General features: G+C 39.3%; 1 protein-coding gene across 5 annotated transcripts in view; it reads left to right on the top strand.

Moving 5' to 3' along the window:
- The window catches only part of LOC105486802 (Ral GTPase activating protein catalytic subunit alpha 2), a 318,021-nt gene that overhangs the window by 204,142 nt on the left and 93,728 nt on the right, over window positions 1–20,151 (top strand). For all 5 annotated transcript variants that reach the window (XM_011749858.3, XM_011749855.2, XM_011749856.3 and 2 more), the window contains 2 exons: window positions 465–620; window positions 8,686–8,844. In XM_011749858.3, coding sequence (XP_011748160.2) covers window positions 465–620; window positions 8,686–8,844 — 315 coding nt within the window. The remainder of the gene's footprint in view (window positions 1–464; window positions 621–8,685; window positions 8,845–20,151) is intronic.

The following is a 20,151-nucleotide window of genomic DNA, read 5'->3' as shown; positions in this document are numbered from 1 at the left end:
GAATATTTTTAATATTGGTACCTTTTGACCCAGTGTCTTAGAAGAACACTCCTTTGAGTGTGCTTTCTGATTTAAAAAAGCAGAAACCCCCAAATTCCATCAATAGGGAACCTATGTATACACACACACACACACACACACACACACACACACACACACACACACACACATATATATACACACATACATTTATACATACAGGTGGGAAAAAAGTTAGAGATTATATACCAAAAGTTTGATAGTGGTTTTATTCAGTTGATATGATTATAGAGCACTTTCATTTTTAATGTTTTTTATTTCTTTAACATCTTAATCTGGTCTAACTTTGTATTACATTTGTTTGTAATCAGAAAGAAAGATATAAAAATGAAAATAATTTATGTTTTTGTGAATTCACAGTCCTGCTTAGTGAAAGAACAGCTCATTGTTGATCCTCACTCTTTCTTCTCTGTGACCTTTGTCAGGTGGATCTCTCCACCCACTGTGGGTTCATGGGTGGCCTTCAGCGCAATGGCAGCACCGGGCAGACAGCCCCTTACTATGCTACCTCGACTGTGGAAGTGATTTTCCACGTTTCCACTCGAATGCCGTCAGACTCAGATGATTCCCTCACCAAAAAGGTAAGGCGTCTCCTCGGGCACCATTCTTAGCTGCCCTGGTTTGTTGGTGAGGTTCTCCTAGGACAGACAAATACAAAGGTAGAACGCATACTGAGATGGTTTCCTCTGAACTCTACGACTCTGAGATTAAGGTTTAGGAAAAGAAAGGGTCTTAAATGTTACTTTTGGATCTTCCCTCCGGTGAATATTACCTGATGGAAAATGACATTTTTGATCTCACAGATTGTCAAAGGTTACAAAGTATGATAACCCTGTACTGGTGGGGCTCTGGGAAAGCAGGCCCCTCCGAGGCTTGCTACACAGCGATTTGGCAGCATCTGTCAACTTAAGTGCAGGTGCGCAGCTGCCCAGCAGCCCCACTGTTGCCCCTTACCTTTTATTCTTCAACTTGCTCTGTGGCCAGTTTTCCTTAGAATTCAAAGGAAACCTTATCCACCCCTGAGGAACCTCCCCCAGGGAACTTGGCCTTTACCTTCCAACCTGCAGGATGTTTGCCTCGGGCGACCCTGTGTTAAAAGTGAGGAGCGCCTTAAAAGAAAAGGCATTTGACTCTAGGAAGGAAGCCTCTAATCGGATCTGCTTCTGTAAGCTTCCAGATGAGGAGAACGTCTCAGAGCAACTGTGATTTGCACTCACTTGGCCTGCTAGCAGGTGGGGAACCTAGAATTCCCACCTTTCTCTCTCCCTACCACATAAATGCAAGGGACTGAGGGCAGCACCTCACGTGCTGACTAAGGCTGGCCATTGGGGAGTCTACTGTGGTGGTTATAGCCAGACCCCGGTGACAGGCGCAACAAGGATCAGGTGTATATTCAGTTATTTCATCAGCCTGTGCCTCAGTTTTTCATCTATTAAGTGAGATAAAAAACACAGCCTATGTTACAGGGTTATTGAGTGAAGTAAATGAGGTAATTCCTATGAAATTATGAAATTGCTTAGCACGGTGCCTGGGACGATGTCTCTGACCATCATCCCTCATTATTGCCCGTTGGTCTAATTGATTCTTTTTTTCCCCTGCCCCATTAGCCAGGTGCTTTATATTGGCAGATTGGCCTCACTGTACCTGCTTTATTTCTTTATTGCACGGTTTTGCTTTTTCACCACTGCAACCACAGATGTCTGGACTATGTACAGGCATACCTTGTTTCGTTGTGCAGCACTTTATTGCGCTTCACAGGTATTACATTTTTTACAAATTAGATATTTGTGGCAACCCTTAAACAAGTCTATCGGCACCATTTTTCCAGCAGCAGGTGCTCATTTGTGTCTCTGTCTCATTTTGTAATATTCACAGTGTTTCTAACTTTATTATTATTATTATTATCATCATCATCATCTCATATGATGGTCTGTAATCAGTGATCTTTGATGTTGCTATCGTAATTATTTTGGGACACCACAAACTGCCCATATAAGATGGCAAACTTAATTGATACATGTTGGGTGTGTTCTGACTGCTTCACCCACCGGCCGTTTAATAACCCCGTGTGGCCTCAAAGTATTCAAGTGAAGGGAAAAATTGGATGTCTCTCACTAGAAATCAAAAGCTAGGAACGATTAGAAGACATGTTGAAAGCTGAGACAGGCCAAAAGCTAGACCTCTTTAAACATTTACCCAAGTTTTGAACATAAAGGAAAAGTTTTTGAAGGAAATTAAAAGTGCTACTCCAGTGAACACATGAATAATAAGAAAATGAAATAGCTTGTTACTGATACGGAGAAAGTTTTAGTGGCCTGAACAGATCAAACCAGCCATAACATTCCCTTAAGCCAGAACCTAATCCAGAGCAAGACCCTACACTGTTCAATTTTATGAAGGCTGAGAGAGACGAGGAAGCTGCAGAAGAAAAGTTTGAAGCTTGTCAAGGTTGGTTCATGAAGTTTGAGGAAAGAAGCTGTCTCCATAAAATGAAAGTGCAAGGTGCAGGAGCAAGTGCTCATGGAGAAGCTGCAGCTTATCCAGAAGATCTAACTAAGATCTCTGATGGAGGTGGCTGCACTAAACAACAGATATTCAGCATAGTAAAAACAGCCTTCTATTGGAAGAAGGTGCTATCTAGCACTTTCATAACTAGAGAGGAAAAGTTAATGCTTGGTTTCAAAGCTTCAAAGGAACAGACTGAGTCTCTTATTAGGGCTAATGCAGCTGGTGACTTTAAGTTGAAGCCAGTGCTCATTTGCCATTCCCCAAATTCTAGGACCCTTAAACATTATGCTGAATCTACTCTACCTGTGCTCTGTAAATGGAACAACAAAACATCTGTTTAGAGCATGGTTTACTGAAGATTTGAAGCCCACTGTTGAGACCTACTACTCAGAATAAGAGATTTATTTCAGAGTATTACTGCTCATTGACAATGTACCTCATCACCCAAGAGCTCTGAAGGAGGCATAATGTTGTTTTTCATGCCTGCTAACAAAATATCCATATTCTGCAACCCACAGATCAAGGAGTAATTTCAACTTTCAAGTCTTACTATTTAAGAACTTTCATAAGGCTATGGCTGCCATAGGTAGTGATTTCTCTGATGGATCTAGCAAAGAACATTGAAAACCTTCTGGAAAGGATTCACCATTCTAGATGCCATTAGAAACATTCATGATTCATGGGAACAGATCAAGATATCAACATTCACAGGAGTTTGGATAAAGTAGAGTCCCACCCTCATGGATGACTTTAAAAGATTCAAGACTTCAATGAAGGAAGTCACTGCACATGTAGCAGAAAGAGCAAGAGAATTAGAAGTGGAGACTGAAGATGTAGCTGAATTACTGCAATATCATGATAAAATTTGACTGGATGACGAGTTGCTTCTTATGGATAAGCAAAGAAAGTGGGTTTCTTGAGAAGGAATCTGTTCTCAGTGACGATGCTATGAACATTGTTGAAATGACAACAAAGGATTTAGAATAGTCCATAAATTTAATTAGTAAAGCAGTGACAGGGTTTGAAGAGTATTACTCCAATTTCAAAAGAAGTTCTGCTGTGGGCAAAATGCTGTCAGATACCATCACATGCTACAGGAAATCTTTCATGAAAGGGAGAGTCAATCAATGTAGCAATTTCATTATCTTATTTTAAGAAATTGCCACAGCCACCCCAGCCTTTAGCAACCACCACCCTGATCAATCAGCAGCCAACAACATCAAGGGAAAACCCTGTACCATCAAAAAAAGACTACAACTCACTGAAGGCTCAGATAATCATTAGCATCTTTTAGCAATAGAATTTTTTTATTAATATATGTATGTTAAGAAATAATGCTATTGCATATTTAATAGACTATAGTAAACATAAGTTTTAGGCATACTACTTTCCCAGTGCACACAAAAATTTGTGTGATTTGCTTTATTGCAATATTTGCAATATCTAAAAAACCTATTGCAGATATGTCTGGAACCAAGCGTATAATGTCTCTGAGGTGTGCCTCTATATGATGGGCAACAGTGCATGTGAAACATCAGAACTCGAGTCATAGCCCAATTACAGACGACTTTCATAGCGATCAAGTGTCTCAGAGGTACAAAGCACAGTGTGCATTCAAAAACTCAGCAGCCTTTCCCTCTCCTGCCCCAGCATGCTATAATGACCTCCTGGGGGTGGCAGTACTACAGTCAGAAGCGCTGACCACGTGCTGGTTCCCACAGGTCTTGGAGGAGCTGTCTCAGTGTTGGGTTTTGATGGCTGCCTCTGGCTGTAGAGCTCTCAGCAATGGGAACTCTGCCCTCCAAGAGTTCACCAGGATCTCAGACTCTAGTGTAGCTTACCAGGATCCTAAGCTGGGCTGACACATCTTTTTTATTTGCAGTACATTGTAAATTATTTCTGCTTTGCAAATGTGTCACCATATTCTATACTTTTCTTATGACTGAGAATTATTTTGTTAAAAGATATAATTTTTAAAATATAAAATATTTTTTAAAATTATTTCTTAAGTAAAGTAGGACTGTTTTTTCTTTTTTGAGAAAAGACATGTTTTCTTGTTAAAATGCCAGGCTGTAAATAATGTTCCAAGACTTGGCCTGGTTGAAAGATTCCCTACTGTAATAATCAAAATTCAGCTGAACCTTTTGCAGCTCTAAGATTTAGCATCGTTAGTGATAAACTCTCTTTATCAGATGTCTCACAGCTAGACTAAAAATCAGTCACAGTAACAGCAGCCCATAGTTCCTTGTCTTATTCTCACTAAATTGTCCCTAACAGCTTAAAAATGAGCTACAAAATTCTAAAGTGATTCATGCTCTCTTCTGCCCCTATCACGGGGGGACTTTTTCAATTCTGCAATCTGGTTGCAACCCCATACTGAACTCTTGATCCTTCACTGCAGAAATTTGTTAGCTCTAGCTAGATTAGATTTTTCACAGCTAATCTAACTGCTGTAGGGGTTTGCAGAGTGGGGACAGAGCTGTGCTATTGGATTTGTCCAATTCATTTGACTCCAGGACTATAATTGCACTTATGTCTTACAAGGCTTTTATAGCCTCAGGCTGGCCAGCCACATAAAAAACAAATTGGCAGTGATACAGTACGAGTGAAAAGGGATGAAAGGCCCACATTATCAGTCTCCAGGCAGCGCTGTTCTGGCAGGAAGTTTCTTGGTTAATTTACAAATAAAACTTAGATTTTAGGATGGGCACACTGTCAGCTGAACAATGGGGATGTCAGGCCTGACTGTTACTTAGTAAAAGTAGCAGCCGGGCCCACTGAGGAGCAGGAATTCTTCAATCAAACAGACGACTCCTTCTGGAGCCAGCTGGCGATGTAATGCAATTAGTCGAGAAAGGAGGTCAGCCTATTAGGTGTGTACCATGACCAGTGTCACCAGTGGCGTGCAGCCTGGCAGCAGCAACAGACAGAATGGCTTAGGCAAAGGGACTTTAAAACTCTGTTAGGATGAAAAGTTGTGGAGCCGGGATTGATTTCTTAAGACTTAAAATCTGAGCATTTGTTCTGAGCCTGATGAGTCTCCAGGCATTCTGGAGCTTGTGCAGTTGAAGGAGTAGCTAACATAAACACCGGCTCCATTCCAGGAGACTCATCATTCTTCTCCAGTTACATAGGAACCAGATCAACTTGACTTGTATGCACTCACTGAACTCACTGGTGGGTTTCTAATTTGAGGGCCTCTAATCACAGTTCTTTAATATTCACAAAATTAGGTCTCTATGATGGACTCTTCTTTAAATTGGGCAACACTTTGAGGTGTCCAGAGTATTCTGTATGTTCTGATGTGGTTGACAATTTGCCCAGATGAATTTTATTTATTTTACCTACCTGTTTTCTTATAGGCAACAGAAGCCATATTTTTGCCCTTTACTCCAGATTTATCAGCCAGTTGTTCCCATGGCCTTAGCTTTTAGTTTTGTGATTTAGCTAATTAAACTGTGACGTATCCAGAAGTCTGAGTCACATGTCACTGAAAGCAGCTTTGAGATGATGAATATATCATATCATTACCACACAAAAATAGCTTTTCCTTAGTGACAGAATTGCCACACTGGGAGGATGGGTCTATTAGTGTGAAACTACCCTCCCTTGCAGTAGTTCTGAGAATACAGATGCAAGTAAAATTAAGAGATACTTAGGTTATGTAATTGAGTAACCCAATTTAAAATGGAAAAGTAACTACAAAATTTCAATAATCATGGTATTACCTCACAGTTAATGTTTTGCAGCTAATACTTGTGGATCAAAAGGAGCTGTCACAGATACTAGAGCACCCACATCGGGTGGTGGCAGCACGTTTGAGGGGTGTTTAGTAATTTAGCCATTAGAAAGTCATAGATGCCATTAAATTGTTCTGGACCATCATGACTTGTGCTCAGCACCCGCAGTTTCCATTCAGACATTTGTGCAAGCATTATACCAAGGGACCCAGAGCCACTCTGAAGCTGGCTGTCTTTGCAGGGTGAGGGCCGTAAGTGTGAACTCTGGGATAGCCCCAGTTCTCACAATTGCCTTCTGCAGGTCTTAATTCCCCTTACAGTTCCAGTTAGATACTATTCATATTTCCCTGAGAACATACCTATATTAGGTTCTTGATGATGCTGGCTACCATGTTTTTACTTCAAAAGGACCGAATTTTAGGAGTGTATTGTAATGTCTTTGCATGTTTTATTAAAAAGAAAAGAAAAGCTGTAGCAAATATAGGAATGGAGAAATAGAAAGAGCTGTTCAGCACTACTAGGAGGCCTGGTGTTGTATTTTGTTTAAAACTATGTAAGGGGTTGGCTACACCTTTTGCCTGCTATTCTTTTACCTTTATATGGGAAGGGGGAAGGAAAAAAATGATGTACTGGGTAATTTTGCCATTAGAAAGTCATAGATACCATTAAATTGTTCTGGACCATCATGACTTGTGCTCAGCACCCGCAGTTGCATTTGTCTCAGAGCCCACATTCAAACACAGTTGAATCGTGCACCCCTCAGTATAGGTACAATGGTATAGGCACAGGTCACTTTTTAAATAATTGGCCGTACAGTCATTCCCAGAACTATGAGAGTGAAGAGTAAACAGGCATTGGAGCAAATGAGCTTCCTTTTGTAGCCTTATAAATAGAAAAGAGGCTATGTTGGGGTCACCTGAGATTTTCTTTTTGTGGTCCAATAGTCTAAAGAAAATTGTATTTATGCTAACACGTTTTAAATACATAGTATTCCAGAACATCTTTTTAAAAAATACTTTAAGATAAAACTAAAAATGTTAGATTTGACACATCTCTATTTTATTAAACTGCTTCTGAATTTAGTCATTTTTAATGTTCATCTGTTAGATAAGGAAGCAAGAAATACTTGTTCGTGGTGCTGGAGAGCATCCTTCTGCAGTTCCATGTGAGAGAACGAGAATCTCAAATTCCCAGAAGATGTCAGAGGACCTTACCAGCCTTTGTGGTTTCAGAACTTCAATTTTGGCCAACATTTTAATCTTTATAATCTAGTTTATTTTAGTCACACTTTGATTCTTTGTCACTTAAATGATTTCGTGTGCAGCTTTCTCCAGCTTGAGATGGTACAGTCATCGTGCAGGAGATTGATTAAGGGTGTTCTTACACCTGACAAAGCCTCGGCCTGAAAGAACTCTCAAGAGGTCTTGTTTTGGAGATCTTTCTAGTAAGGCCTCCTCAAAGAGGCCAGGAGTCTGTGATTTGCTTTTGTTCTTTGCAGACTCTTTGTGTATAAGATGATAAAACAAGTGGGCTACACTGCTAAGCAATGACAGTAAAGTAACTTTGGGTGCAGGCTTAGGTAGCTTTGAAACAGTGAAAATGACCCTGAATTGGAAGCCCCAGTGCATGTCCCGGGCCCGCTCTGTCACTGCTGCTCATGCAGCCTCGGGTAGGTGTGCCTGCACCTTCCTGAGCGCCCATTTCTTTTTTGTACGATAAGATGAAGATGATGTCATCTACCTCAGAGAGTTAATGGGAAGATTAAATGAGACAATATGTGTGAACATGCCTTCTATACAGTAAGCACTCTTTAAATGCTAGGTAGGGGTATTCTTATCAGACTTAAGCAACAGTTATTCATTTCCTAAGCAAAGGTAATTTTATACATCTTTTTCTTAAAGGTTTGTCACAAATCTAGTTTCTTATACATTTGATAACAATTGTGTTGTAATGGCTTATGTTCTCTTATGTTCATATTCTTATGTTCATAGTAACCATTGAATTGAGAGTCTCATAAAGCACAACTGCAATGTGGAATAAAAGACGCATGCTGTTAATTGTTTAGAAACATATTCAGCAGTACAAAGCATAGGACTCTGATGCAGGAGTAAATTCTGCATTGGAAAATAAATTCTTACAAAGACCTCAGCCCCATCCAGCTGTAATGTGCCTGCGAAGCTTGCATGCCTTATCTTAGTACCAACGCACTAAGAAGATAGGCTGTGTTTTTATGTACTTGTGCTTTGTAAAATCCTCACAGAAGAACATCAGTGGTGTAGTCTTTTTTGATAGTGAACTTTTTTTGGCCTTTGAGTTTTATAATTCAATTTGTAAGCCATGACCCCTCATAAACTGCTGTTATCACCCTGATTAATAAAGAGCCAATTTGCTTTTGCAGCTTCGTCACTTGGGGAATGACGAGGTCCATATTGTCTGGTCTGAACACTCCAGAGACTACCGCAGGGGTATTATCCCAACCGCCTTTGGAGATGTTTCAATCATTATTTACCCAATGAAGAATCACATGTTCTTCATCGCGATAACGAAGAAACCTGAGGTACGTCGTTTTTATTGCATTGTTGTACTGACTCATGCAGCATTTGCCGTGTGATTCACTGTCATTGAAAATCAATGATACAAATATGTTAAAAGGGACTCTCATCCTGTTGTTGAATGTCTTACATGTATCTGAATTATGCATGCTTTATAGGAATTAAATATGAATTGGGATTTTCAAAGAATTTTTCATCATGAGCACAACATTTTGTTATTGTATTACTATACCTCTTTGGAAATTATAATGTCAAATTTATTATTTTGTAAATGTTTTAAGTTTTCTAAATTTTGTACTTTTGAAAAATTGTAACTTGAAATTTTGGGTATGTTGATTAATAATAAGAGTTGAAGGAACCCCATATCACATCTAGCATTTTGTGGAAAACCGTGGGTATGGAATCCAAGCTTGCCTGGTGTACAGGCACTTGCCAAACCTCTGACTGTGCTAATGGGGTCAGTCCTGCAGGATTGCAGTCATGTCCACGAAGAGGCTGGGCCTCTAGAGCACGGCCCATGTGATGAGTTTCAACAATTGGAGCACCTTGCTGCAGAATCAGTTCAGCCATGTCAATTGGTATTGATCATGGGAAGAGCTGGAACAATCCAATGATCTGTGTGCTGTGTACTAAATTGGCTGCAGTTTCGATCCTTGTCATACCTTTAGTGGTATTTTAGCCATGCTTTATATAGCAACTTGTTTTTGTTTTAGAATTACTAATAGAAGGGTGTTTTTAAAGTTCTTAAACATTAGCATATTAAGCCATCTTTCAAGAGGAATGACTTTGTGTTTTTCAGCTTGATAGTAAGTATAATCTTCATTTTCATTTCAAGTTGTTCTCCTGAAGGAGCTGAAAGTTACGCTTCTGAAAACTCTCTTTTAAAGCTTTGAAATAATAGACAACAGATTTATTGTTCATATTAGGATTTATGACCTAATCTAAAGGGTTAAAGTTGTGAGGATTAAATGAACTAATAAATAGAAAATGGTTCAAACAGTGCATGGTCCAGAGTAAAAGCTACTTAAGTGTTAGCTATTATTCTTCTTCTTATTATTGTTGTTGTTGTGTTGTTTGTTATGACTACTATGGAGAGAGAATACTTAATGAATTCCAGGTTTAACATGCTTATTATTCTCAGAGTAGATGCAGTGTGGGTCAACTCCTGAATTCATAAAAGTCCCATTCTGGCTGTTGCAAAGCCTGACATAAAGGGAACCCTCTTTTCTATTCAGGGAACGCAGATGCCAAAAGTCACTTCATATTAAATATTTGCATCATTTTTTATTCTGATGTCCATGTGTGTAAAGTTTTCGGTTTTGTGTATGAAAATGTCTCTTAGTGCTAACATTTGTATTTGTCCATGAAGAACACTAGTTTAAAGAATTAAACTGAAAATTTTAATATAAGGGAACCAGTGAATTTAGTGTCTTGTAGCTTGCAAAAAGAGGAAACGTGTTTCTTTAATATTTAGTATGGATTAATTGGCTTTATTAGCTCATTTTCAACATGGGCCTCTAAAATGTCATTTAATGTCACCTTTATTTTTAAATAAAAACATACAAGGCATTTTAATTCACTTTATAGAATCAAAAGTGATTTTTTAAAAAGGTAGTACATTGATAATGCATGAATATAATTATTAACATACCTTGTAAACTTTCTTATAAAATGTTTGCACATTTTATGAATTTGGCTATAAATTCTAACAAGATGAATTGAGCAAATCGCTTTCTTAATATTTTAATTCAAAAAGCCTAAAGGGAAGAAGAGAATAATGGCCAACTGGAAATTTAGTATTATCCTTACATTTAAAGTACAAACCATTACAATGTAATAAAATTAATCCAGACATTTCCAGGGCAAGTGTGGCTGACCTTTTGTTCACCAACCACTGACCCCAGGGTGAATGCAAGAGGCTTGCGGAGGGAAAGTCTGTTTGTTTGGCTTCAGTCCCTGGTATTTAAATTGCATTCCCTAATCAAATGAAAAGGCTGTCCTCTCTATCAGGTTACAGAATCCATGGCAACATTTGGCCTTTTATATCCATAATGTTAGCCTTTTTGTTTGCATCTAAGTAGAGACACCTGGAGCAATGTTAACATTAACCGATTTAGCATTAATAGCTTCATTATATAAGAATTTCTGATCAGATAGCTGTTACTTTTGTTATATTGCTTCAGCTTGTATTGTTGTCATTTTTTATCTCCCTGCTTGGCAACCAGGCAATGATTTGCAAATTTTTTTTGTCTTGATTAATTAAGCAATATAATTATCAGTAACCGTGATGCAGTCTTTGCTCAACAAAGCTTCTGAGAGAAAACAATGGTAAGTCTGTTAGTATGAATGCATTCCACGCGTCCCAGATGCATGAGGATATTATGGACAATGAGGGGAAAGGCCGCCTGTGAGCGAGGACAAAGGGTGCCACGCAGACTCGACACACTGCACATACCGCCAGGGACATGCTGCGGGCTCCCTGGGACACAGACGCCTCGTTAGATTACAGCTAGTCAGCAGAGATTAATTCTCAGCCATTTGGTGCAATAATTTACCCATTCCCCAGCCTTTTAACTAGTGTTCCTTACTGTGGAAGGGAAGGCTTTGTACTCAAAAGGTTTATTTAACCTTGCCTACTTTTAGGGATCTCCACCAAAATCATTAATTTTTTCTTAGAAATTGTAATGACGCAGCTGCTTGAAGTTAAGGAATATTCCTTTTGAAGGACAGGATATGCATAAGTTTCCAAAATTGTAGGTAGAGTCAAAGGCATTCTTCTAGCACCTGTATATTTCATCTGAGTATAGTATGACTCTGTGGTCTAAGTACATTTATTTTACTGTTCTCTGGGCAGCCATGCTTCTCTAAGAATAATTTTAATCCTTTTTTGGGAGAGAGAAAAAAAAAAAACCTCATCAGTACACAAAAGTCTTGCTCATTGGACAGAGTCATGCATATTCAAAGTGTACTTTCATTCACTCGGCCTCATTAATAGCGTATGTAATAATGTAGGGCTATTTGTAATACAAGCTTACAGGCAGCATTGCTTCCAAGTCCTTTGAAATTTAACATATTTCGCTTTTTCATTCCATACACCTCCCTTAAATATACAAATTATGTGCCTGGCAGAATCCGCCTCCTCTTAATAATACACAGCATTTGTGAAATGGTATGTTGAAGAAGTGTGGGTGTGCTTGTGTGAACGCATAAAACCCTCTCATCTGAGAGGGCCTGTTCACTTCTTGAGCTTTGGATTGAACTTCTTTTTTTCATTAAAAAAAAAAAAAAATCAGTGTGCTTAGCAGCATCATTCCATTGTTGAATTACTTTCAAAATAAGTCCATCTCCATAAACATTGAGACAATCGTTCTTTGGTCGTAGAAAAGAAATGTGTTATTGTTAGACTTATGTTTTTTCCAGCTTTTATTACTAAGTCAGCAGTCAAGGAAAGACTTGCATATAGAGTAGAAAGTGAGTGATTCAAGGGGTTTGTTAAAATGCCCGAGTTGTTCTTCAGAAAAGTGATTCATAGAGCCTCCACACTGCAGTGAGTACCCACGCTGCTTTCCCTCCCTTTCAGTATCTGGAAAGTAACACTGGTGTTCAAAATGTTTGCCTTTAGAAATTTGCGAAGGTAAGTTTTAGTGGTTTGGGCATGTTTGTTTCCAGGCATAGTAGTGACTGACTGGTGACCGGTTGACCAGAGGGTAGATGTTGAGAAGCAGCCTTGAGCAGGAACAGTTGAGACAAGAGGAAGTTTTGGTGAAGTGTCCTCCTCTTCACCTCAACCAGAATGTCCCTTTTGTAAATGGAAAACATGCTAAAGTCCTCTGAATTCTGCTTACTCAGCCCTGGTACACATGGGCATGGAGAAAAAAATGATAGTGATTCAATGATTTCTGAAAAGCATAGGAGGGAAAGTAGTAAGACAGGAGATGGGACCCCAGAGTTATGGTTCTAAGCCTACCGCAAGATGGTAGGTGTCTTGGGCAGATCTTTCCATTTCTTTGAACCTTAGCTTCCTCAGCTGTGAAGTGCTGGTTGAGAATCAAGGCTTCTCTGTAGTCCTTAAAGGGATTCTAAATACCTTTTTTTTTTTTTTTTTTTTTGGATCCTTTTGTTCCTAGCTGCCCGTACCTTTCCTTAAGTAATCCTGACTATCCCCAGAGCTTCATGGAAGTAGTCGCTGGCTCTCTTGAAGGTTCAGCAGCTGTTGTGAGTGAGTGAGAGTGTGTGGGTGTGGGGGTGTGTGTGTGTGTGTGTGTTCGTTCGTGTGTTCGTGTGTGTTCATGCATCCCTCTTCAGGGTGACATCTAGCCCAGGACCTGTACCTGGAGCAGGTGCCCAGAAATGCTGGGAAAAGGCTGATGTGCCAGAATTTACAAGAGCATTTGCACATGGGAGGCTGAGAGGAGCCTAGGATTGGCACTGAGTTTGAAAGGAAGTCTTTTAAGCTTACTAGTGTGACCTCATGGTATAGGGAGAGTGTTTGACTTTGCAACATGGTTATGTAAATTTCTTTCTTTTCATTTTATATGTGCAGGTTTTCTTAAATATTTATCCCAATCACAGCCAACTAACCTGTTTAAGATTAAATCATGCCCTTTAAAATGCTCTGGGAACTTCTCAGGGAAAATAAATTGTTAACCTTTGAATACACAAAGAATTATTTATTTAGAAAAGATCATTGAAAATACCAAACAACCAGAATGTACTAAAATAGGTTATTAAATGGATTACTATGTTATGTTCTGTTTGGATAATTTATTATTATTGTTATTAGCATTATTTTTAGTAAAGGAATGACATTGAGAACTATGTGAAAAGGCATCTGTCATTTGCAGATGTTAAATTAAAATCAAATTTCTTCTCTAATTCATTGCCACTTCTAATTAGAGGAATTCCCTAGATACAAGGGATTTGTATTATTCCTTTTGTCCGGTTTTTGAAAGACTGAGTCACCCACGAACAGTTGCTGAAGAATACTAAAGAACGTTTATTTATACAATAAGCCTTGATACAGATGGAAGAAAATCTATAGCCGACTATTATTAGCTCTTAGCCGCTGTTTTATCTTTCACAACAATTTGGCTTTTGAGAATTTCTTCTCAACTGATTTTCCTCAGAAGTTGACGTTATTTCCCCTTTTTTAAGTTGGTCTTTGCATATACATCTTCTTCTTATTTGCTTTATCTTCTCTCCTTTGGCCAGCCAGAGAGCCAGCCTGTGTAAATGCATACCAAATGGCAAATGGTAGTGTAAGAAAGCAAGGCAGCTCTCATTCTCTGCCTCTGAGCTACTCAGTAGGAAGGGCCTTTTGACTCAAGAGACAGCAGGCTCCCCAGACCCCTCAGCATTCAACTGCCTAGGTTCCTGCACACAGGTGCACACAATGTCAGCCACTCAGCCCAGCAAGGAGGATGGGTGTCTGGAACACATAGAACTTTTCTGTGAAAAGGAAAGAGCACTCATTGCCCCAGAATCAGAGAATTTATCTTTACAGTAGTAGTTTCTGTGCAACACTTGAAACGTATTAGTTTGTTGTTGTTGGGTTTTTTCCTTTTTTTTTTTTTTTTTTTTTTCATTATTACTTTCATTACAACTCCACCTCGCCAGTTACTGGACTGCTTTTAGTATAAGCCATAAGAGGAAGTACACTTATTTTTTTATGCAGAATATTTTTTAAATAAACTCTTTGAAGTGTGGTGTTACTAAAGATAGATGGAAGAAAGGGTTATTCTTTCTTATTATTTCTTATTTGTACCTACTCTTAGACTATGAGTAGGTCCTTGATTTTCCTCTTTGGAACTGAAATGCCTGTGTTTTCTACCAGTACTATCTTAGAGGGAAAGCTCATTATTAGTCATCGCTAGTAGAACTAACAGTCTCATCCTTCTTTGCTCCCATTTGAATTCTCACAGGCCCGACTGCTTCCTCTGTGCTGTAGATAATGATATCAAAATAGTTTTGCCCAATCTTTGCAGTTTTTAGATCTTTGTGTTTTAATTGTGGAACATTTTTCTCAAACCCACCAAACAGAACTGTGGAAGTGGAAGAAGGTTACTCAGGACCCCAAGGCCACTCCCTTCACCCTTCCCCTGGCCTTTCATGCATCTCCATGAAGCAAAAGACAGATGGTCACGAGAGGCCTTATTCTAGAAATGTCGAAAGGGGCAACAGATTTGGTTAATGCCCAGCAGTCAGTCCCTTGGGAACAGGAGTGCTTCATTTAGTCAAGCAAGCAACATCTATCCGTTGAGGCTGCTTCATGCCAGATACTGTGTCAAGGGTTGGGGGTCCCACTCTCCTGGAATCTAAATTTTAGTAAGGGAGATGACCACTAAATAAGTAAATAAATGGTTGAGCCAAGACTCTTTTATAGGAATGGGTGTTTCAAAGAAAGTAAAGCAGAGTGATAGAATGGGCAGGAAGAAGGCTGCTTTAATTCAGATAGGGAGATGTCTGGTTTCCAGTCAGCATGGAGGAAGCTTGGTAGTCATCACTGCCATCCTCACAGTGAAGGTAAGTTTTAGTGGTTTGGGCATGTTTGTTTCCAGGCATAGTAGTGACTGGCTGGTGACCGGTTGACCAAAGGGTAGATGTTTAGAAGCAGCCTTGAGCAGGAGCAGTTGAGACAAGAGAGACTGTATCAGGCAGATATAGAGAATCACAGCTTATCAGAACAGAAGCCCAGTAGCAGAAACCTCTGGGAAACCAATACCACAGTAGGAATACTTAAATTATAATTCACCCATTGCAGGAGGCTTAGTGTGGACAAATCTGAGAGTTAAATAGAGTCAAGTGGGGCTGGCTTGTAATCTCTCACACTTTTGTGAGTTTTACCTCTAGGATACTTACCAGGTTCTCACAGTAAAAACTGGAGGAAAATCCCCTCTTTGGCAGAAAAAGGGAGAAAGCAGCCATTTGGAAATACAGTTGACCTTTCAGCAATGTGGGTTTGAACTCTGTGGGTCCTCTTACACATGGATTTTTTCTCAACCAAACTCAGATGGAAAATATACAGTATTTGTGGGAAACGAAACCCATGTAAATGGAGGGCTGACTTTTGGTATTTGTGGGCCAATTGCAGGAATTAAGTATGCTTGGATTTTGGCATGCACAGGGGTGGGGCATTGGTTCTGGAACCGGTCCCCCTCATATACCTAGGGATGACTGTATACCCAAAGTATGTTGTTCTTCTTAACAAAGTCTGCCCTCAAGAGAAACTTTTTTTTTTTTTTTTTTTTGAGACCGAGTCTGGCTGCCACCCAGGCTAGAGTGCAGTGGCACAATCTCAGCTCACTGCAACCTCTGCCTCCAGGGCTCAAGCAATCCTCACACCTCAGCCTCCGGAGTAGCTGGGACTAAAGGCATATGCCACCATACCCAGCCAAGTTTTGTATTTTTTTGGAGAAACGGGATTTCACCATGTTGCCCAGGCTGGTCTCAAACTCCTGAACTCAAGTGATCCACTCACCTTGGCCTCCCAAAAGTACTGAGATTACAGACATGAGCCACTGTTCCCAGCCAAGAGAAACTATTTTAACACAGCCTGTCTGGCCTGGGGGAAGGGAAACACTTAACACGAACTCCCTTTAGTCTTCCTATCTCATCTAAGTTGGGATTGGAAGGAGACAAGAAAACAAAACTGAGAAGCACTTTTGAAGGTCACAGTCCAGGGGCACAGGCTCACTGCAAGACTGAGACGTAATGCTAGGACTATAGAATGCTTCCTCTTTTCCATACCCAACTACTATGTCAGGAGGGCTTTTGTATAGTAACAGGGAGTACAGCTGAAAGAACTGCACATCCTAGATCTTATTCAAGAAAAGTTATGTAAAAAAGCCTAGAAATAACATGGGCGGTGAAAGCAAGGTCATCCAAAGAAATTTTAACCTCTGACATGTACAGCTATAGAAAACAAGAAGCACGGCCTGTTAGCCAATTAACCATAAAACCCCACATTTGAGGCCTGATTACTTCAGTTCATTTTACCCAATACATCATATCTAGCTTTCAACAAAAAATACAAGGCATACTAAAAGACAAAATAAACAATTCTAAGAGACAGAGCAGGCATCAAAACCAGACTCAAACATGGCAGAGATTTTAGACTAATCAGGTTGACAATTTAAAATAACTATGATTAATATGCTAAGGATACTAATGGAAAAAGTGGACAGCATACAAGAAGAGATGGCTAATGTAAGTAGAGAGATAGGCACTCCAAGAAGTAATTAAAATGAAATGCTACAAACCAACAACCCTGTGACAGAAACAAAGAATGCTTGATGGGCTCATGAGTAAACTGGGCATGGCCAAGGAGAGGAATTGTGAGCCTGAGGATGTGTCAGTAGAAACTGGGAAACTGGAATGCAGAGGGGAGAAAAGGTTGAAAAACATCTGAACAGAACTTCCGAGACCTGTGTGACAATCATAGAAGATGTAACGACATGTAATGAGAATACAAGGAAGAGAAAGGAGAAGAAATTTTGGAAATTGTCATGGCTGAGAATTTTTCAAAATTAATGACAGATCCAGGAAGCACCAGGAACACTAAGCAGAATAAATATCAAAGTGTCTACACCTAGGCACATACAAAGCACAGAAAACCAAAAACAAAGAGAAAATCTTGAAAGGAGCCAGAGGGCTCCTATGCTGGCACCAGTGGCTGCAGAGGAGCAAGGGTAATAAATAGGGCTTCTCTTCAGAAAGCGAGCAATCAGGAAGAGAGTGGCATAATATGTTTAAAGTGTTGAAGAAAAAAAAACAAAACACTAACCTAGAATTATGTATCCAGAGAAATTATTCTTCAAAAGTGAAGGAGAAAGACCTTGTCAGACAAAAGTTGAGGGAATATGTGATTAGTAGACCTGCCTTGCCTTTCCTTCGTCGTAAAAAAAAAAAAAAGAAAGAAAGAAAGAAAGAAAATTATGTAAGTCATAAAGATGGACCCACCTAAAGAAGGGAGAAGCTTTAGAGAAGGAAGAACTACAGGTAAAATGAAATCTGTTTTTTTATTCTTTTTTGGGGACACACTGTCAGTCTGTTAACCAGGCTGTTAACTCAGCCCTTTTCTTATTCTTAATTGATCTAACAGATAAAATTATGTTCCAGATAATAATAGCAGCAAGTATTTCATGCTTATAGCATATGGATAAGTAATAAATGATAGCAATATTATAAGGATAGGAGGGAGGAATTGGGAATACTCTCTTATAAGGAACTTCCACTACCTGTGAAGCAGTATAGTGTTATTTGAAAGTGGATTTGGGTTAGTTATAAATGTATTTTCAAACTCAGGGCAACCACCAATAAAACATTTTTTATATAATATGCTGAGACAGGGGAAAAATTGACTCATACACAATTCTCACTTAAAACTAGACAAGGCAGCAAATGAGTGGAAGACCAAAAAAAAAAAAAAAAAAAAAACAAAGAATAAGGACAATGAATAAAATACATGTCAGTGGTCTTAAATATATCAATTAAAAGAGACTGTCAGAGTGGGTGCCAAAGAAGCCAAGACCCAACTATTTATGTTGTCTACAAGAGACCCACTTTAAATATGAAGATACAGTTTAAAAGTAAAGGAATGGAGAAAGATATACCATGCTACCACTAATCAAAGAAAGCTGGAATAACTATATTAATATCAGATGGAGCTAACATCAGAGCAGGGAAAATCATCAGGGGTACAGGGGACATTACATAGCAGAACCTGCAAGGCCACAGTGAGGAGTTGGCCCAAATCCTGAACTTGATGAACTAGAGCAGGGGTGTCCAATCTTTTGCCTTCCAAGGGCCACATTGGTAAAAGAATTATCTTGGGCCACACATAAAATACACTAACACTAATAATAGTTGATGACCTTAAAAAATTGCGAACAACAAAAATCTCGTAATGTTTTAAGAAAGTTATGAATTTGTGTTGGGCCACATTCAAAGTCATCCAGGGCCACATGTGGCCCATAGGCCATGGGTTGCACAAGCTTAAGCTCTAGCAAATTAGTTAGCCCCTCTAGCCTTCATCTCTTGCTCCATGAAGTAGGCATAAAGTGCTGGCCTCATGGGGTTGTTGTGAGAATTACATACTGTACATTGAGCACTGAGATCAGAACCTGGTCCAGTAATTAGGGGTCATAGTCATTGAGCTCATCATCAAAAATGAAATGTTCCTGGACTTTTAAACCCCTTGTCTATGATTCTTTTGTTATTTTGTCTTAATCTTGTAATCCAAAAATATCTATTATGTATATTATTTTCGTCTCTAATCACTAAGAATCATTGACTCTAAAGGCATCAAAAGAGAGTCACTTATAGGCCCAAATAAGTGATGAACCATCTGTAAAATATATTCATGGAGATGCCATACTGTTCCCATATTGACTTTCTCACTATTTGGAAATCCCTTTCTGTGTCTGGCTCAGGCTCTGCAAAATAGAATATAAATCTGTCTTTTCCCACCTTCAAGAATCTAGCCCAAGCCCAGTGAACCATTTCCTGAGCAGCCTCTCCTTAGAGAGTGCTGCTTTGCTGGTGCTACATGGAGTTACGTGTTCTGGAGGATGGTGCGTGGCCTTCCCCTTCACACTTCCCACCCTGAACCATAGAACACACAAGAAGACATTTAGGATTGAACACAGTTTACTTTTCATAAAATGTTTATAAAATGTTCAGTGCATGGACTCCTTGGTGTTTCTGGTAAATAATGTGACTACTATTGTATTTCCCAATGGGAAAATTACTGTCTTTTGGTACAATATCTTAGCAGATTTATCTGTTACCCACTTTGACATCTCAGGCATAAATGCACAAGTACAAACACATCCTCTCAATTCATAATCCCTGTGGAATTGTGAATTTCCCAGAGGGGGAATTGAATCCTAAATCTCAGATGTGAAGAGAGCATTTTAGGTTGTCTGTTCTGACCTTTATGCAGGACACCCCTGACGGCATCCTTACCCGTGTGTTTGTGCACCAGCATCACTGGAGCACAAGACTAGCTCAAAGTCCACATAGCTCTCTGAATATCCAGAAACTACTTTTTTCCCCCTTTTAGCCTCTCATTTTTATCCTTCATTATTTCCAGTCTGGCACTTTATTCTCTCATTATTCATTAGAACTTCTTGATTGTCTGAGATTTACTTACAGGATCTGGTTAGAAATGTGGGAAAAACATATTGTTTGTAGTTCTAATGAAATACCCCCAAGAAATTCTGTTTTCCTAAGTCTGTATGCAGGATTTCGGGTATTGCACATGGTTTCCCTGACGCGTGAGGTCAGTGCTTTGTTACTGGCAGATCACCAAG

This window comes from Macaca nemestrina, chromosome 15 (assembly GCF_043159975.1).
Source record: "Macaca nemestrina isolate mMacNem1 chromosome 15, mMacNem.hap1, whole genome shotgun sequence".
Lineage (NCBI taxonomy): Eukaryota > Metazoa > Chordata > Mammalia > Primates > Cercopithecidae > Macaca > Macaca nemestrina.
The sequence above is the reverse complement of the archived record's forward strand: the minus strand, read 5'-3'. Positions and strand labels throughout refer to the sequence as shown.